The 18236-nt window shown below is 46.0% G+C and overlaps 1 protein-coding gene across 3 annotated transcripts in view; it reads left to right on the top strand.

The window, feature by feature from the left end:
- FRAS1 (Fraser extracellular matrix complex subunit 1) overlaps window positions 1-18236 on the top strand; it is a 152127-nt gene that overhangs the window by 122884 nt on the left and 11007 nt on the right. For all 3 annotated transcript variants that reach the window (XM_015861184.2, XM_015861187.2, XM_015861186.1), the window contains 22 exons: window positions 332-467; window positions 1298-1488; window positions 1853-2003; window positions 2491-2754; window positions 3138-3326; window positions 3614-3733; window positions 4187-4366; window positions 5905-6029; window positions 6705-6845; window positions 7330-7557; window positions 7845-7958; window positions 9164-9314; window positions 10369-10528; window positions 11026-11188; window positions 11901-12147; window positions 12723-13067; window positions 13324-13484; window positions 13857-14004; window positions 14947-15152; window positions 15628-15784; window positions 16502-16702; window positions 18035-18222. In XM_015861184.2, coding sequence (XP_015716670.1) covers window positions 332-467; window positions 1298-1488; window positions 1853-2003; window positions 2491-2754; window positions 3138-3326; window positions 3614-3733; window positions 4187-4366; window positions 5905-6029; window positions 6705-6845; window positions 7330-7557; window positions 7845-7958; window positions 9164-9314; window positions 10369-10528; window positions 11026-11188; window positions 11901-12147; window positions 12723-13067; window positions 13324-13484; window positions 13857-14004; window positions 14947-15152; window positions 15628-15784; window positions 16502-16702; window positions 18035-18222 — 3966 coding nt within the window. The remainder of the gene's footprint in view (window positions 1-331; window positions 468-1297; window positions 1489-1852; window positions 2004-2490; window positions 2755-3137; window positions 3327-3613; window positions 3734-4186; window positions 4367-5904; window positions 6030-6704; window positions 6846-7329; window positions 7558-7844; window positions 7959-9163; window positions 9315-10368; window positions 10529-11025; window positions 11189-11900; window positions 12148-12722; window positions 13068-13323; window positions 13485-13856; window positions 14005-14946; window positions 15153-15627; window positions 15785-16501; window positions 16703-18034; window positions 18223-18236) is intronic.

The raw sequence follows: 18236 nt of genomic DNA, 5'->3' as shown, positions 1-18236 counted from the left end.
GCCTTGAAAAGATTCTCCTCAACAAGAAAAGCAGATTTTGCTTCCAAGAGGTCAGCGTGACTCTGCCAGTCCTTTTTTTTTTTTTTTTCCCTGATAAAATATTCACAGGCTTCTCTTGTGGGCTGGGCAGGTTTTGTTCTTACCATCCCACCTCACCTCCCAGCTGATTTCATGGTGAACAGATCTGAGGGAGGATGGCTCAGGACTTCAGAGAAATGAGCACCGTGAGGACCAGGAAAGTCTCCTACCTGGAGTGGTGATACACTTGTTCAGTCATGACTCCATTGTTGTGTGCATAGGCTGTACTTTGCTGTGTACTTTTGTCTTCCAGGTGGATGAGGGGGGCAGGGTCCCACTTCTGGCTCATCACCACTTAACTGCTGATTATGATACTGCTGCCAAGGAAGACCTGAGGGTCACAGTTATCACTCTACCTGTATATGGCTACATTGAAAACACTAAGACAGGTAAAACACCTGGCTGTCTCTTCTTCCTCCTGGCTACTGAAAAGAAACAGAAATTGCATATTCTAGTTTATCCCCTTATAGTTCCTCTGTGCAGTAGTCAGCATTATGAAATAAACTGACTCTGGAGAGCATTACTTTCTAATTCTCATTTGGAGGCTGGTCTAAGTTGTGAGGCTGGGGCATTAAGAGCTTTCTCAACCACTCTATTCATCACACTTTATTCTGGCTGCCTTTGTTCTACAGAACAAATTCTACTGAATTCCTCTAAGTGTTGCAGTAAGCTTGCAGGCTGGGAGAGCTGTGGGGATAGCATGGCTGGTAACACTCTTCTGTGTCACTTCTGTGTCTCAGCTTGTTACAGCAGACACTGCCGTTCTTCTGGAGTACGTGGTTTGCTAACCATCACACATCATTCCTCCTAATTGTTCCCAGCTTGTGCCATTTAGGTAATGGAGAACCTTCATTCTTGAATGGGCCAAGACTGGTTGGTTTTCTTGGGGGATGAGACTGTTTTGCAAGGTGCAGTTTGATATAGTGATTGTACCGATGCCAGATGGCACATTAGCCTTTGTCTCATCTCTGAAGAATGTTGTAAGTAATTCTGAGATGCGGGCTTGCTTTTACTGTGCATAAAACTGCAGCTTTCCTAATGCCTGCTCTGATGCAGCAGATGTTGCTTTCTACAGAGGTCACCAGATGACAAAAACCATGTTTTAACAACGAGCATCTTGCATCCTTCAGTTTGTCATTCTTCTCTTAATCCTCCTGCTTCTATTTTTAGTTTATCAGTGGCTTGAACATCCTTTTATCAGAGGCATTTTGTTTTACAGGTGAGAGTTTTGGACCGCTGAGTGCTGTGACCACAGACGCATCCTTCTCCATTCAAGATGTTCTTGAGAACAACATTTACTACTTTCAGAGTGTCCATGAAAGCATCGAGCCAACAAGTGATGTTTTCAGCTTTTATGTGAGTGATGGCTTCAGCCAGTCTGAGGTGCACAGCATCAATGTCACCATTCAGGTATGCCTACTCTTTCTGGCTGCAAGAGCCCTCTCTTCACATAGGCACTTCAGTGTTTAAAGTATAGCTCATCACACCTTTGTAATACACGGGTAGGGGATTAGAAAGTTTCCTTTCTCTGAACTGTTTCCTTCCCCTAGTACAGGAGTGTAATTCCACTGCTGCACCAGGGAAGGGTTGTGCATTGCAGCATCTTCCCCAGGGCTTGTTTCCCAGGTGTCTTCATCCTCTTAGAAGCAGCTATGTTACTGGGGAGATCTGGAGAGACTGCTGTAGTCCATCTGCTGGTATTAGTGCCAGTGCTGCCATACAGTGCTTTTTTTTCCTTGGCATCTTCCCTTGTTTGACTTTGGGATCTCTGCAGCGGCGGAATGATGAGCCCCCAAAGATGGTATTGGAGCCTGTCAGAGTGCATGGGAGCTCAGTGGTTGTTACCAATGCCTCACTCAACCTGCAGGACCTGGACACCCAGAACAGTGAGCTTGTCATCATGGTTACCAAAAGTCCTGATCATGGTAAGTCCTGACCAGCTGGGGTGGGAGCAGGAATATTTGTTTGTGTGTGTGTGTGTGTGTGTGTGTGTGTGTGTGTGTGTGGTGTTTGCCTGTATCTGTAATAGCCCCTCATGTGAGGGGGAATCCTACTACATTTGTGTAAAGCACATTGAGACCAGCAGTGAGATAGAGGTCGCACTTCAGGACAGATTTGCATTTTGATCGCTTTCCCAATTTGTGAGAGTGGGAAAAGATGGACTGCATCCACTTCTCTGGAAGCTCCCTTTTTTTGTTACCCCATTTCCTGTTGTGGGGTTCAGTTCCAAAGAGCTGAGCATCCACCTGCAGTGGTAAAGCAAAGGCGGGGTGTATAGTGAAGGCAATATGAAAAAAACTGCCATCAGTTGTTTTAGCAAAATCATGTCCACTTCCACGCCTCCCACTGGAAGCCTGCATGCTGAGAGTGCCGTGTCCTGCCCATAATTTTGATGCATCTGTTGTTTGTCAGGTCACCTTCGCAGGAGGCAAACTGCTGTGGAGCCCCCAGAGCGTGGACGTGTGCTGTCTCTGGGCTCGTCCTTCACCTACCAGGACGTTTTGGATGGTCTGATTGTTTATTCTCAAAGCGGTGCAGCAGCACAGACGGATGAGTTTGGCTTCTCCATCACAGATGGTCTCTACACTCAGAAAGGGAAACTGGAGTTCTCCATGGAGCTGCCAAAGAAGCAGCTGCCCACACTGACTGTCAACAGGGTCCTGCAGCTCCCCACTGGTATGGGGAGTCACTTGTTCATTATGGTGTCACTTGTTCAGGCAGCCCAGTGGGAGAAACTCTTCATCTCCTGCTGAATGCAATTGTGAGATATAGGTGTGCTCTCATGCCTCTTGTTTGACTGTTGAGGTCTTCTCCAAATGATCTCCTCATAGTGAAGCCAGGATCAATTGTCTATTGAAAGGGCAAGGGACAGGGGAAAAAGAATTACAGATGTAGATAGTTTTATGCAAGCTGTAGTTAAGCACTGCCTCCCAAGAACAGTTCCATATCCTGGTTCTGTAAAATGTGAGCTTCTCTTTATACATTGTGGTCCAGTCTAGACAGGTCACTTGACTGGATTGGCTGAAGCTGTTTGTGAGCTTTTTCTTTCTCTGATTCAGGCTCTGCAGCACACATCACAGATCAACACTTGAAAGCAGCTGCTGTTTATCCAGATGACACAGTGATCAGATTTATCATGAAGAGGGATCCGAGTGTGGGCCGTGTGCAGTTGACTGATATTGATAATCCAGTTGAGATCTCTGTCAGAGGGCCTGTCAGAAGTTTTACCCAGGCTGATATAAATAAAGGTGAGAACGACTGTAGGTAATCATGACAAATAAATTGAGGGGAGGGATGATTTGAAAAAGAAAAGGGACAAGGGAGAAGGTAATATAATGTTGTTATGGTAGAATCACTAAGCAAGTATTAAAAAGTCTCTCAGCAAGAGAAAAAGAATAAAATAATGAAACCCAAATCCAGGAGCTCTGCCGAGCTCCAAGTCCCTTGGCTTATATTGTCAGCCTGATTCCAAACTGGGAGTTACATGACGTTACCTGTAATAAAGGCACCTCTTTTCTCCTGTCCCTTTCTCCAGGGCAGGTGGTTTATAGTCACAAGAAGGGGGATCCTGGTGGAAATTTTGCCTTCGCCTTTGATGTGATCGATGCAGATGGCAGCAGACTGATGGACCAGATTTTTCATATTAGTGTACTAGGTAAGCAGTAGTCTAGGGTTATATTGTCATTGCTGCAAAGCTTTATAGATGCCATTCCGCGTGTACAGCAAATGTAGATGGAATTCCTGAGATGCAGCTTTTATTCTCTGTCATTTGAAGACCTCTGAAGTTTGGGGCATGAGGGGAGTTTGTGGCTGTACAGATTAATTCTTTGATAGACTCCACTGAAAAAGACACAAAGGCATAAGAATTCCCTGTAATGTCTTCATTCTGTCTAGATTGTCTTTAAGACATTACATACATTACTGCCCCACTGTTAATGACAAGTCCCAGAGTACTCATTCTGAAATGATCACGCTGGGAGGGTTCCCTTCTGAGGATGGCATGTGACTATATGCTGTCTTTTGCATGTGAGCTAGTACCCAGTGGGAATAACACCAAGGAATGGAAAGAGACCATCTCCTAACTCTGCTTTGTATTTAACCCTTGCAGAGGACAGGTTCCCCCCCTCCATCATTGCTAACACGGGGCTGGTCTTAGATGAGAACTCTGCAAAGAAGATCACAACACTGCAGCTCTCTGCCACTGACCGGGACAGTGAGCCCACCCAGCTCCAGTACAAGCTCACCAAGCAGCCACAGCTGGGGCACCTGGAGCATGCGGCCTCCCCAGGTTAGCAGGATGACATTTTGCTTGGTTGGGTGATCCTAACAGCAAAGCACTGCAGACCTCTCGAGTCCTAAAGATTGACTGCAGGAAAAATGAGCTTAGAGGCATATGTGCAGAATTATGCTCCCTACTAAAAACTGATGGCCATTAGTTCAAAGAGCTGGAGGGTAAGGTGTGTGGAGGCACAGCAGCCTGATAATTGCAGATGAGGATGTATTCAGCTGCTGAATCAATTCATGTCCCATGCCTTGCCTGGTGGACTTAGCAGATCGGTCCAGCGCACTGTGTGAATCTCCTTTCAGTACTGACTGCTGCTTCTGCATGACAGGCAAAAACCTTCAGCCTTCTCTGTGACCACAAAGAGTGCAATGCCCTAATGAATCCATCTGCTAATCACCATGATAATGGAGCTCAGTTGGTGAACCTATACCTTCCTTTGCCTCCCTTCAGACCACCACCGTGCCCCTTGGTCCTTAAACTCCAGCCTCATCTTCAGCTATGCTCTGGAGAGGGGAAGGGGATTATGCACTGAGTTCTTTTTGTGGCATGGTGGATCTGCTAGCTGATGAAATCTGGGAGTTCAGAAGGGTTCTGATCAAAATCCTGTGAAACGCAGAAAACAATTCCAATATTATCTGAATTTCTGAGTTGCTTTCTGTGCTCAGTTATGCACAAGGAGTATGAGTATTGTATTCCCTTTTGCTGAATTAGTTTACATCTGTACTGTCATATAATATGCTCTTCTGATGCAGTTTATACTCACCAAAGATACATTTCTTCTTAGAGTTAGAATTCTTATGATTAGATTTCTCCTTGACAAGACATTAAGGTGTGTTTGCTGTGTTTTCAGGATGCAGTCAGTTCCTGTATAGCGCAGTTTCAGTGTATGGTTTGCCTCATAACTTCACTGTGTAAGATGTACTCTGACAGACATGCTGACAGAGAAGGAAGAATAGATAAATGCAGCAGGAAGGGTTAAAGGCCCGAGTACTTTTTACAATGTGTTCTGGCTACCTTCCTGTGTGTGTCACATGTAAGGACCTGTAAAAGTGCCAGTATAAATCAGAGTGGAAAATGGGGCTAAGTCTGCTCTACGTGCTGGGGTACAAGAAGGGAAAAATAAAGCAGAGGCTTTGAGGACATTTTTGTAAGCTGTGAGGCTGGGAATAACCTGCCCATGGTCAGTGATGCCATGGTTAGAGCAGTCCTTCATGGCAGTGAGAAAAAAAAACAAAACACGTCATGTTTTTGTACCAGTTTTTCTCTTTGCTTCTCTGACAAACAGCTCAACCTGAATAGGGTGTGCTAGCAGTGAGAGGCGTTATCTGATGAAAAGGCTGTAAAGACGTTTGTAGTTGAGTTTGTAGAAGTGCCTTTTTTCATTTAGAAGCTGTTGGAGCGTTTATGAAGTACGTGGTACATCCTGAATTAGAGCATAGCAAGTGAAGACAGAACACTTAGAGCTGCTTGTGTCCGACACCCTGCATTTTTCCCTGCCTTGTTCTTTCTATACACATTATCCCCTGTTGTTCTTTCTCTAGGGACAAAAATCAGTTCTTTCAGCCAGGCAGACTTGGCCTCTCGCAGCATCCAATATGTTCACACTAGTGACACTGAAAAGTATACAGATGCCTTCACCTTCTCTGTGTCTGATGGAACAAATGAGGTAGGTCCCAGCATAAATTTTCCCCTGAGTCTGAGCAGACTATTGATTTTGTAGGATGTGCTGGGAGTCCATTCTTCTTGTGTCCTGTCAAGAGAGAGATGCATGTAGCATAGGAAATGAAAAAAGCCATACATAAGCTTGTAGTTTAGCAATGGTGGTTACTCTTCCCTGCTATGAGAGATGTTATGTACTGCAGGGAGGGATAAGAGCTCTGTGAAGTGAAGGGCAGCTACCTGAGTTGTAGGCCTATGAGACTGATTTACCAATGTCTGATTTTCTTTTGTTTACCACTTACTCATGGAGGTCAGCTTTGATCCAGTGCACTGATAAAGCACCCAGAAGCACAGTTAGACCCTCAAGGGCTGTTTCCTACTTTCTGTAAGGGAAAAATTGTAGCTACAGATAGAGGGTAAGGGACAAAGTAGAGTGAATGATGGAGGGAAGAGTGAGTGTCTACAAACATCACAGAAAGCAGAAGATATTAGTGGGAAGGGATGGAAGGGGTCATGTTTATGTGATCTAAGCTTAGAAGCTCATGTTCACTCTCTAAATAAGTCCAGAAGGAAGTGACCCGTACTCAGTGGGTCGCTGTGATCTCCTTACAGTGTTCCTGTTTCAGTGGAGCTGTACTCTTGTTGAACTGAATTCATCGAGAGACTTTTCCTCCTGTTCCAGGTCAGCCAGACATTTGACATCACCATAAACCCTGTGGATGATTCCTTACCTGTAGTGCAAAGCCTTGGGATGAGAGTTCAGGAAGGTGTGAGAAAAACCATCACAGAGTTTGAGCTTAAAGCAACAGATGCTGACACAAAGGTGAGGCTCCTCCCTCCCCTGCTCTGCTGCACATGTGGGCTATCAGAAAAGTGGGCTCATGTTCAAAGAGAGTGATTACAGTGAGTCTTATCCCTCGCTGCTCATATCCCGTCTGATAACTTCAAACAGAGTGCTTGTGGGAGGCCCAGTTTGTATATAAATAGATGAATGACTCAAGAAAGCAAAGCACTGGCTTGAGAAATGCATGCTTCATCTGGGATGTCTCCAAGACACATACAGCAGACCTGCATGCAGAATGTTTTAAAGTTATCATCAGAGCTAACCCTTGCCCTGTCCCTCTGCAAACATGATAAATTTGACCTGAGCTGAGGTCTTGATACCAAGTTTATGCTCAGCACAGGTGAAAATGGCATTTCCTCCTGCTCCTTCTGGGTCTGGCTTTGAGGGAGAGATGAGGACAGGCAGAGCTCAGGGCAAATCAATTCAGAGTCATCAGCTTTATCACCCCATCTCCTTTGTGCAGCCTGAGGCAATTACATTCACAGTCGTGCAGCCCCCTCGACATGGCCTGATTGAACACACCAGCAATGGACAGCATTACCACCAAGCCACCACCTTCACGATGGATGACATTTACCAGAACCGCATCAGCTATAGTCATGATGGAAGCAACTCACTGAAGGATCGCTTTGCTTTCACTGTGTCTGATGGGACCAATCCCTTCTTCATTATGGAGGATGGAGAGAAAAAGGTAAAGGGACAAAAGGAGGTGAGAGAGACCACAGAAATAGCTGATAGAAAGCTACCTTCTCTCAGAGGAGGCAGACTTGGCTGCTGCCACTCCACAGAAGATCAAGGCTGAATATTCTTGGTTATGTGATGCTTTATGCTTGTTCAGTGCTGTAATGGCAAGAGCTGTGAGTGCAAATTTGCTCTGTGATCTTAATCCTAATGAGGCAGAGAGGAAACCAGGCTGAAAATATGGTGGCCAAGGCTCTGGCTCCCAAAGTAATGGCTGTCTCTCTGAAACTTTGTCAGGTTATGACAGCTGCACCACAGCGCTTCAGAATGGACATTCTCCCTGTGGATGATGGGACACCCAGGGTGGTCACCAACCAGGGTTTGCAATGGCTGGAGTATGTGGATGGCAAGGTAACTGGCTGTCTGGGTTTGCATTAGATTGTTTCTCAGGTTGTTTCAGAAGAAGGGACTTCACAGGAGAACACTGTGATCCTCTGGCATTTTTGTTCTTGTGACAGACGGCAAGAGCCCCTGTTTTCCTGGAAAAGACAGGTGTGCAGGGCTGCCTGCACTGCAGCTCTATTGGCTAATCCAGACGATGTGGCTCCAGAGCACAAAATTACTTCCTTCCCTTACATCAGCAGGCTTTTGTACATGCTGTCTGGTTCAGTACAGCTCCTGCCCCCCTTACCAGGCAGAGATGTCCTGCCCCTTGTCTCTCCTCCCCAAGGCAGTATATCCTTCAGTTTTGCTGATGGTAAGGAATCTGTGATTATGTGCTGCAACAGCTGCACTGAAGATGTATGGCTTTCAAGATAGAGGAACTTCTCGCTGTGGCATGCCTTTGTTTTGCTGAAGTCTAAACAAAACCACCAGGGAACGTTATCTCGTGCTCATTTTTGAGGACTCAGTGTTAACTGAGAAGAAGTACTTCAGTTCTTCCCTGGAAAAAAGAGTTCAAAGGCACTGCATTAAGTAACTGCATTAAGAAATGGCTTTCTCAGCTCAAATTCCTGACTTCAGAAAAAGCCCTCCTACAGTCTGAGGCAGGTGAATTCTCTCTCATTTTCTTTTGCTTTTAAAGGTGTTTTCTTTTTAAAGAGAGAGCAAAATGTGGTGGAATTGAGGCACATCTGTTTGAGGTCATTTGAAAGTGGGTTACTATAACCTGACTAAAGCAGCTTGAACTGTCTTGGGTGCAACGTTAAAATTGAGGTTGTTTGTAAATGGTTTTGTCAAGGTCAGAGCTCACCTGAGCATCCTTGCAGTCCATGGAGGGATGGTTTCCAGTTGAAACTGGAAGGTTTGTCATAGCTTTTAGCCTCAACTAAGTAGGGCTTGGCAGCATGCTTTGAATTTGCTTTTCTTTTGAAAATGTTTTTAAATTCTAATTATTAAACCAGATCTGAGGAGAATTTGAGTCCTTCCTATGCTGTTAAACTTCACATGGGGTGTAGCTGAGGTGTGTCCAAGGCCACTCTGTTCTGGGCTTTTGAAACTCCCAGTGCTCCCTCATGGAGCACTGCAGGATGGCAGGTCTTTTTGGATGGCTGGTTAAAAAGACTTGTACTGCTTGATCTTCAGAGTTTAACTCCATTGGTTTGGCTTTAATCCAGGCAACCAATCTAATCACTAAGAAGGAATTACTGACGACAGATCCAGACACAGATGACAAACAACTGATCTATGAGATAACAAATGGTCCCAGGAATGGATATGTGGAGAACAAGCTGAAACCAGGAACAACTGTGACCACGTTTTCTCAGGGTATGGAAGATGGGCTGTGTGTTGTTGCTTTTTTCCTTCAGCTGCTTCAGTTTGTCAAAATAGTCTATATGTGGGAGGAAAAAATGGTGGGAGCGGTGAAGACAAAGGGTAAAATCACATTACTGACAACAGGGCAGACTCACTGCCTGATCAGGAGAGCGGTGCCCTCTTTTGAAGTCTCAACATTTTGTCCAAAAATAAGAAGTGAACTTCACTTCTTGTCAATTGCAGAAATCCTGTAAGTTTTGCCATCCTACGTCCTGTAATATACCCTCCTTCTCCAGGGTAGAGCTAGAGACTTGGCTTGGTGCATAATAGGTTTTAGATTTTGCGTGTGATCCTAAGGTCGAGGAGATGTTTATCCAGCAGTGCAAAGTCAATAGCATGTAGAAAGCTCACTCTTCCGGGACTTTGGGTCCTCCATTAGCAGCAAGAGGTGAGAGAGTAATTCTGCCTCCTACCCTATGTGCTCTTTCTCACTGCTCCCTCCAGCCTCCCCCAGAGTGAATGGGCAGCACAGCCTTCAGCACTTTTGGTACTGCAGTTTGCAGAGCCTTGCACTGTGCTGCACTAGGTCCTGTACAAATGCAGTCAGCAGTCCCTTGTCATCAGGCCCTGCCAGCCAAGCCTGGTGACCTGTGTGCTCAGGAAAAATAAAGGGGGAAAAATAAAAGGGGGAAAAAAGATTAAAAGACCTGTGTTAGTGTAGAGCAGGAGCCATCCCAGCAGTGAGAAGCCCTTCGAGGACATGTCAGCTTATGGAAAAGAGCTGAAACGTGCTGCACGAGCAAATTCTTATTCCATGCATTTGACCAAAACTGCTTTAAATTGACCTTATTTTTAAATATTGCAAGTGAAGACTAGACAAGGGGATGACCTGTTGCAGCTTGTAGGCTGGCTTTTGCCACAGATAAGACATAAGTTAGAAAAGCTGTAGCAGCATAAAGGGCCTGTGGAGATTCTGATGCTGTGGCTGCATGGTTGCACATCTGTGCTGCTCACTTATAAAAGTGCTCATGTTCTGCATGGACTCATTGGATATCTCTTCCCGCAGAGGATGTGAACCAGGGCCTCATTCGGTATGTGATGCATGAGGAGAAGGTTCAGGAGACTATGGACAGTTTTCAGTTCCTCGTGAAGGACAGCAAACCCAATGTGGTCCGAGGCAATGTCTTCCACATTCAGTGGTCTCTCCTCAGCTTTATGTACAGCAGGTAAAGGGCACAAGGCTTAAAGCATTCTGCTAACAGATCGGGTCTTATGTGGGTTGGGGCAGGCTGAACTCTAATATGTGATGGAACCACAATATGAGAATAGAATTCTGGGGCAGTTATCATCAGTTATGCCTGCTTCCTGATGCCTGGTAAGGACTGAGGACTTGTTATGGCACCACACACAGCAGTCGTGCTGCTGATTTGTAGATGTGCTGGGGGAGCCAACCATGTGTTTCAATGAGGAGAGGGACTTGCTGGGTTACATCATGAAGCAGTGTTGCTGAATAGCTGACATCTGCCCAAGTCCCTGGTAGTTCGCATCCTGTGGATTTTCTTGTGGACAAACAACAGTCAGCTTGAGTTTGCTAGTGTCAGTATAAACACTTAGTATGCTCACCAGCCTGAACGTCTTGTCCGTGTTCCTGTAGGATGCCAGTGCCCTCAGCTTGTGCATTTAAGTAGTGCCTGTTGTTTGTCTCTGCTCAATACATTTCCAGCTACAACGTCAGTGAGAGCGCTGGCTCTGTGAGCGTCACCGTGCGGCGGATTGGTAACCTCAACCAGTATGCCATCGTCTTGTGCCGCACAGAGCAGGGAACTGCCACTTCCAGCTCCAGTTCACAGTCTGGAGAGCAGGACTATGTGGAGTACGCAGGGCAGGTAGGCTGGGGATGGGGGGTGAGGAGGGGAAGAACCAAGTCAACATTTTGTCTGTACATACTGTCACTGGAATGACAGTGAAAGCCAGAGGGCAGAGAGCAGCAGCTTACTTCTATTTATCACAGCTAAGCTTGTGAGTTGGGTTATGTTTTCACCTGTTCCCCAGCATGGAAGTGCTGCCATAACTTTGAGCATATTTCAGCAATACTTCTTTCAGTTTAAGTAACTTATGTGGCCATGAGTAAAGTTCACAAAATGCTCATCCATGGGACCTCTGTGGCTTGGTGAAGTTCATGGTCCTTTTGATTTTAAGATTCCCAGTAGATCTGATAAAAACATGAAGGGGACTCTATTTCTTTATTAAAAGATTGTGTGCTGTGTGTTTTCAGCCAAGGGTCCCTTTTTCATCAGGATTTTATGTTGGCAGGTATACTTTGCAGTAGTGTTTTGGCAGATCACAAATGTTACAGGCTTGCCTGGATAGGAATTGCACTTACAGTCATGCAGAAGTCCAAAAGCATGACTGAGAGCAGGAGGCCTGGGGGCCTGCCTACACACTGTGTTTGGTGCTGCCTTTGACCTCTGCTAGTCACTTATCCTTGGCTAAGGTTGGTGTGTTGTGCTGCATGCACTGCATGTGTACCTGAGGCAAGGGTAAGGCAGAAGGGGCAGGAAAGTTTTGGACTCCTGCAGATGACTTGCTGCCTTCCAGGTGCAGTTTGAGGCGCGGGAAGACACCAAGGCCTGCACCATCGTCATTAATGATGACGACGTCTTTGAGAGCACTGAGAGCTTCACTGTGGAGCTCAGCATGCCAGCCTATGCTCTGCTGGGGAACGTCACCCAGGCCACAGTCACCATCACTGACACTGAGGATGAGCCCATGCTGCAGTTTGACAGGAAGACGTACCACATCAGTGAAAGCGCTGGGTTTCTCTCTGCGCCTGTTGAAAGGAAAGGTGGGTTGATTCTGAACCCACCCTGCCAGAAGGTGGATGAGGAGCCCTGGAGATGATAGCCATGAGGGGACAGGGAGACATGAGGCACCTACAGACAGGCTGTGAAGTAGCTTTGTGGTACAGCTCAGAAGACAAGAAACAACATACAAGAGGTGGCTTACTTTTTTTTATTCCCCAGCTCTGCTTTTAAGTTTCACCAAGCAAGTAAAAGCTCCCTGCATTTGAATCCATCTCTCCTCTCAGCATGAGCAGAAGCATACTCTTGTATTTACTTACCACTTCTCTGTGGTCTAGATACCATGTTTTGTGTGGACGCTATCAATGTGCCCTATGTTCTTTCATAGGCAAGAGCCAAAGAGCCATCTATTTCCTGGTCATAGTAACCAGGAGTTCAGATTGGGAGTGTGCCTGGAAGTGAGGTCTTAGGCAGCTTTGGTGCAAGTTCAGGAGCGGGGATGGTGTTCTTTATACTTTCTGTAGTGAATGCTGCTTTATTATTCAAGTCAACAACATCTGATTTCCTCTAGCAAATAGAGTATTTCCATAAAGTTTCGTTTTTTTCTGTTGTGTTTTAGGAGATGCTGGCAGCACTGTGTCTGCTGTCTGCTACACTGTCCCCAAATCAGCCAAGGGAAGCAGCCTTTATATGCTGGAGTCTGGCTCCGACTTCAAGTCCCGAGGGATGACAGATGACAGCCGCATAGTTTTTGGACCAGGTGTTACCATGTCGACATGTGATGTCATGCTGATTGATGACAGCGAATATGAAGAAGAAGAGGAGTTTGAGATAGTATTGGCCGATGCTTCGGAAAACGCACGCATTGGCAGCCGGGCTTCAGCCAGCGTCTTCATTGGTGGTCCCAATGATGCCTCCACAGTGTTCCTGGGAAATGCCACGTTCACCGTCAGTGAGGCTGCAGGTGAAGAGTGGCAGGGGCTTTCACTGGGATGAGGTGTCAGAAATGATTTGCAGCACAGGAGCAGCATTGTATAACATCTGTGGAAGGTTGTAATGTTTCCTTCCTGCCCTGAATGGGGAGGACTGAGAGTTGTTCTCTGCAACAGCCTGTGTGCCACGAGGGGCAGCAATGATAGAAGAAGAGCCCGCTGAAGGTTGAGGAATGTTTTTTGTTATATGAGCCTGCTTTCTGATCTTGGTTCTCTCTCATGATGCAGGAAACATTGAAATTCCAGTCCTCCGGCACGGACCTGATCTTTCAACCCCCACCTCAGTGTGGTGTGCCACGAGGGCATCAGACCCTCCATCTGCCAGCCCAGGAGTTGATTACGTCCCCAGCTCCAGAAAAATAGAGTTCCGGCCTGGCAAGACAGAAGAGGTGAGGAGCCATTTAGTCTCCTGATGCGTGTGCTCTGTCTGAGGATGCTGCTTCTCTCTCATGTATGTGCACACTGAATTTGCCATTTGACCATTTTGAAAATCCTCTGGAGGCCACCTGAGAACTGCACATGTAACTGCTAAGCAGATTCCCATCAGATTAGCACTCCAGCTGAAAAAGATAGTCAGGCCACCTCTCCTAGGTTGTCTGTTGCCTTTTCTCTGAACTGATGTTCAGTTTATCTAGAACTTTGTTGCATTAGCAGTGTTAGAAGAGGCCTGACATGTTTTTGGCTGTCTAAAGCCAAAATTAAGTGCCAGAAAGGATGACAGCTTCACATTTTTAAAAGTGGGACTTCTGCTTTCCTTCTAGTTCTGCACTCTGACAATCCTGGATGATGCTCAGTACCCAGTGATAGAAGGGCTGGAGACATTTGTTGTTTATCTCAGCTCACCCCATGGAGCTGAGCTGATAAAGCCCTTCCAAGCAATTGTGGCCATTAATGACATCATCCAAGATGGTAAGTTTTCTACCACAGCTCTGTCAGGTCCATCTACTTAACACCTCTTACTTAACACCTGCATGCAGCAAGAAGCTAGTCCAAGTAAGGTTACTCCTAGGTCTGATTTAACCTGTTTTCCTGGGATCTTGTCCTTTCATTTGGATGCCATTTCTGTCCATGCATCACTGCCCACATGAGCTTGGAGATTTCAGAAGTGCAGAACACGAATTCTGCTGTAGCATTCAGTCACTTTCAGCCATGCTCCTCTGTGCAGAGCTCCATCCTCTTTCATGCTTTCTGTGGACTGAAGTCTCTCTTAACCATGTGAGGATGTTTCATCTCCTTTTTCAAACAGGAGAGTAGAAACAGCAGTTTCTCTTCATTCCTCTCTTGTTCTATTTCTGTTCATCTAATGTTTGCTTCTTTAAGGACAGCACACACTGTATATTGTAGTAGTCCTTTCTGCTGCTATAGCTCTCCCTTCTTTGTCCGTCCATAGACAGCAGGATAATGCTTTGAGACCCAGCACACATTTCAGTACTGAGTCCTCATGTAATCCCTTCTTCACGTGCCCCACAAACACAACCCCTGCACTGCCAGCCCTGTCCTGCTCTTCAGCACATTGGAACAGCACTGCAGCATTAGGAAAGAAGCAGGTTTCAGGAGCCACCAAAATAAATGACTGAAAGGCAATGAGTAGGGGTACCTTTTTTCTGAAGTGCTGTGGGACCAGCCAGCCCTGTGCTCTTAGGAGGGCAGACAGCAGTCATGACCACTTGCTGATTTGAAATGAAATCCTTTACTGATGCATAATAAAGCTGCCATTTCATTATTTGTCTGTCAGACTGTGCAGCAGTTCTCCAAGGGTGTCTATGCCTCGATCACTTCCTGGCACTGTGGAACTGACTCGTCACTCTGGGATTTCAGTGTTGCCTGACTTTCTTTTTTTGCTTCCTCTAGTACCAAGCATGCAGTTCACCAAGGATGTGTTCACAGTGAGGGAAAAGGAAGGTGTGCTACACATCCCCATTTTCCGCACCGGCGACCTGAGCTACGAGTCTTCTGTGAGGTGCTACACCCAGAGCCAGACAGCAGAGGTCATGGAGGACTTTGCAGAGAGGAGGAATGCAGACGGGTCCCGCATCACTTTCTTGAAAGGGGAGAAGGTGAGCTGAACCTGGCTTACAGGGAGAGAGAGTGAGGAACCACTGAGAGGAGTGGTGCAGATCTCCTCCTTAACTCTGCATTGTTGGAGGGAGCAGACGGTGGCTGTCAGAACTGGTCTGTAGATGCCTGAGGTCACAAATCCTTCTGGTTCTGGAAATATGACTTGTCTCTGAATGAACGTCTTTGTTTTGTAACAAAACTGGTTAAGATGTGAAATGCAAATCCTCTGTCAATCAGACTCAGGACTGTTGTAGCAAACAAGGATGGATTTGTGGAAGTGGATGTTTTCTGTACTGTCTTATCATGTAATTGTGTTTCTCCACACAGAGCAGCCTTAAAAATAGAAGGGTGCTTCTTCCAAGACTTGACAGTACTCAGACATTAAATCCAGACAGTGAGGAAACGGGGCAATCTTCCAGTGGCTTCAGGGAATTTATCAGTGTCTTCTATTATCTCCTCTTCACTTGGCTTTAGGTGAAAAACTGCAGTGTTTACATCAATGATGACTCTGCCTTTGAACCAGAGGAGCAGTTCCATGTCTATCTTGGTAGCCCGCTTGGAAACCATTGGAGTGGAGCTAGGATTGGGAATATAGACACGGCAACTGTGACCATCACCAACGATGAAGATGGTAAGAGAAGTAGGCTCAGCAAGAATGCGGGAGCTGTGGTGTAGGGTGCAATTCCAAGGCCATCAACACAGTCTCATCAGGCTCATTCTCTAATTACATGAACACCTTCAGTCATATGGTTCCAGCAGATCTATGTTGTTGCTTCTTATGGAAATACCAGTTTGTGTGCTGGAGAACTACAGACTTGTATGCTGGACTGGCATGTGGTCACTGGTGTGGGGGCTTTGTGCACTGGTCTAATTGTATGGGAGGGATCAACTCACACCCAATTTGAGACTGTCCCATGCCCCTGCAATTGTATAGATCACAGCTGTGCTTCTCCTGGGAGACACTGCCTTTTCTCCAGTGTCTCAGCCTGGAGAGATCCACAGGGAAAAGAGGGGGATGGCAGGACCCCCAGGTGTGATGTGGAATGGAGGCCAAAGCGCCACTGCATGGAATGAATTGAGTGCACGTGGTTCGATGGAAGGCAGGAGCGTATGATCTGTGTGCCATCCTCTGAAGCCCAAAGCATAGAAACCTTGCCTTAGTTCACATCCAACTCTTACAGCTGCAGCTTTGGCTCCGCTTTGAGGAGGTCCCTGCTCTGAAGCCATGTAGATACAATCTAAAAGGAGCTGGGCTTAGCTCAGTCCAGTTGCTGGGTATGTTTATTTCATCTGTAAACAACTGCTGCCCAAATGCAGGTTTTTTTTCTTCACCGCTGTTTCTTTATAGCACCCACCATTGAGTTTGAAGAAGCTGCGTACCAAGTACGAGAGCCACCTGGACCGGAGGGCGTCGCTGCTTTAAATATCAAAGTGGTCCGGAGAGGGGATCAGAACAGGACCTCCAAAGTGCGCTGCAGCACTCGTGATGGCTCAGCTCAGGCCGGAGTGGATTACTACCCCAAGAGTCGAGTGCTCAAATTCAGCCCAGGTAAAGAGTCCTTGTAGAGGAGGTTGGAGCTGGCAGTGTCACCAGGGACATGTAGTGTGTATTAGGAAGGAGCACTGAAAGGAAACATCAGATTTGGACAAAGACTTCTTGTATTAGACTTGCAACACAACACCAGTTTAACTGCTCCCACTGAAGTGAACTGCATGAACTGTAAGAAGAGATAATAGACCTTTACATTCAGGGGTCTAGATTTGATTTGGAATTTGTTCTTAACTTCTTCAAAGGATGTGTGGGAGAGGACACGCAGTTCTTCAGCATGATACAAGTGGGATGTAAAACTTTCCCCTTTACTTACAACAAATGTAACACGTCATTCTTTTCCAACCTTAGTTTTCTATGATTCTATCATTTCTCCACTCCCCTCGCTGTCTTAATCAAACACTGGGGTGTTTGACCCCAAAGAGCAGTGGCTTCTTTGAGCATCAATGCTCTCTGCTCAAAATGCAAAGTGCTCAGCTGCTGTCCAAGCAGGAGGGCAATGAGAAAGAGGGAATGAAATCCTGGAGGTGGGGAGCCCTTTAGTGAGCAGGCTGTACATGCTTAAGGAGACAGACAGATGACTGAGATTTCTGCTTGCTGGAATTAACAGTACATAAAAAAAAAGGAAAGGCCATCTCACATCTTGCCTTGTTTTCTCTTGTATTCATTCTATCACTTGGTTTGTTTTGTTTGTGGTTTTCTGGGTTGTTTTTTTTTTCCTTTTGTTTTGTTTTTCTCCTAGTGATGTATTTCAAATGTACTACATGAGAACTAAAAATGTGATATTTTTAAACGTGTGATTCTCCCAGGCTGCAGCCCTGTGAGCTGCTGCAGCTGTAGTTTTGTGTTACAAAAAGGCTCATTTGTTGGATGAAGAGCCCTCAGAACAGTCCTCTGTAGCAGAAGCACCCATATCTGGCAGTGTGGTCCTTGGAGGTTCAGCAGGGATCTTTCTGAATCCTCAGAGAGCACAGACCATGTTGCTGAGACAAAAGCTGTCACAAAACAGTTCTGCCTGCTGGTATGAGAGAGAGTAGAGATGCTCACTGCAGAGCTGGGATATTCTTCGGATGATATACATTTACTACAGACAGCTAATATAGGATATAGGACAGGCATTATTAATCCTCAGATAGCAGCTGCTAGTAAATTTGTCACTTGATCAATCAGATCAGTTGTCATAGATAGAGTTCTTAATAAAAATTATAACGTGTATTTTATCATTGTATTTCGGTGGCCACGGCATAGATCAGCTCTGCTTTTCCTTATGAGAGCTTCAGAGCAATATCCAATGATGAATTCTCTCAGTTTCTCTTGCTTTTACTCTTACAGGTGTGGACCACATCATGTTTAAGGTGGAGATTATGTCCAACGAAGACCGGGAGTGGCACGAGTCCTTTTCTCTGGTGCTGGGTCCAGATGACCCAGTGGAAGCTGTTCTTGGAGATACCAGCACTGCAACAGTGACTATTTTGGATCAGGAGGCAGCAGGCAGCCTGATTCTGCCAGCACCTCCCCTGGTGAGTTGCCCATT

This window comes from Coturnix japonica, chromosome 4 (genome assembly GCF_001577835.2).
Source record: "Coturnix japonica isolate 7356 chromosome 4, Coturnix japonica 2.1, whole genome shotgun sequence".
Classification (NCBI taxonomy): Eukaryota; Metazoa; Chordata; class Aves; order Galliformes; family Phasianidae; genus Coturnix; species Coturnix japonica.
The sequence above is the reverse complement of the archived record's forward strand: the minus strand, read 5'-3'. Positions and strand labels throughout refer to the sequence as shown.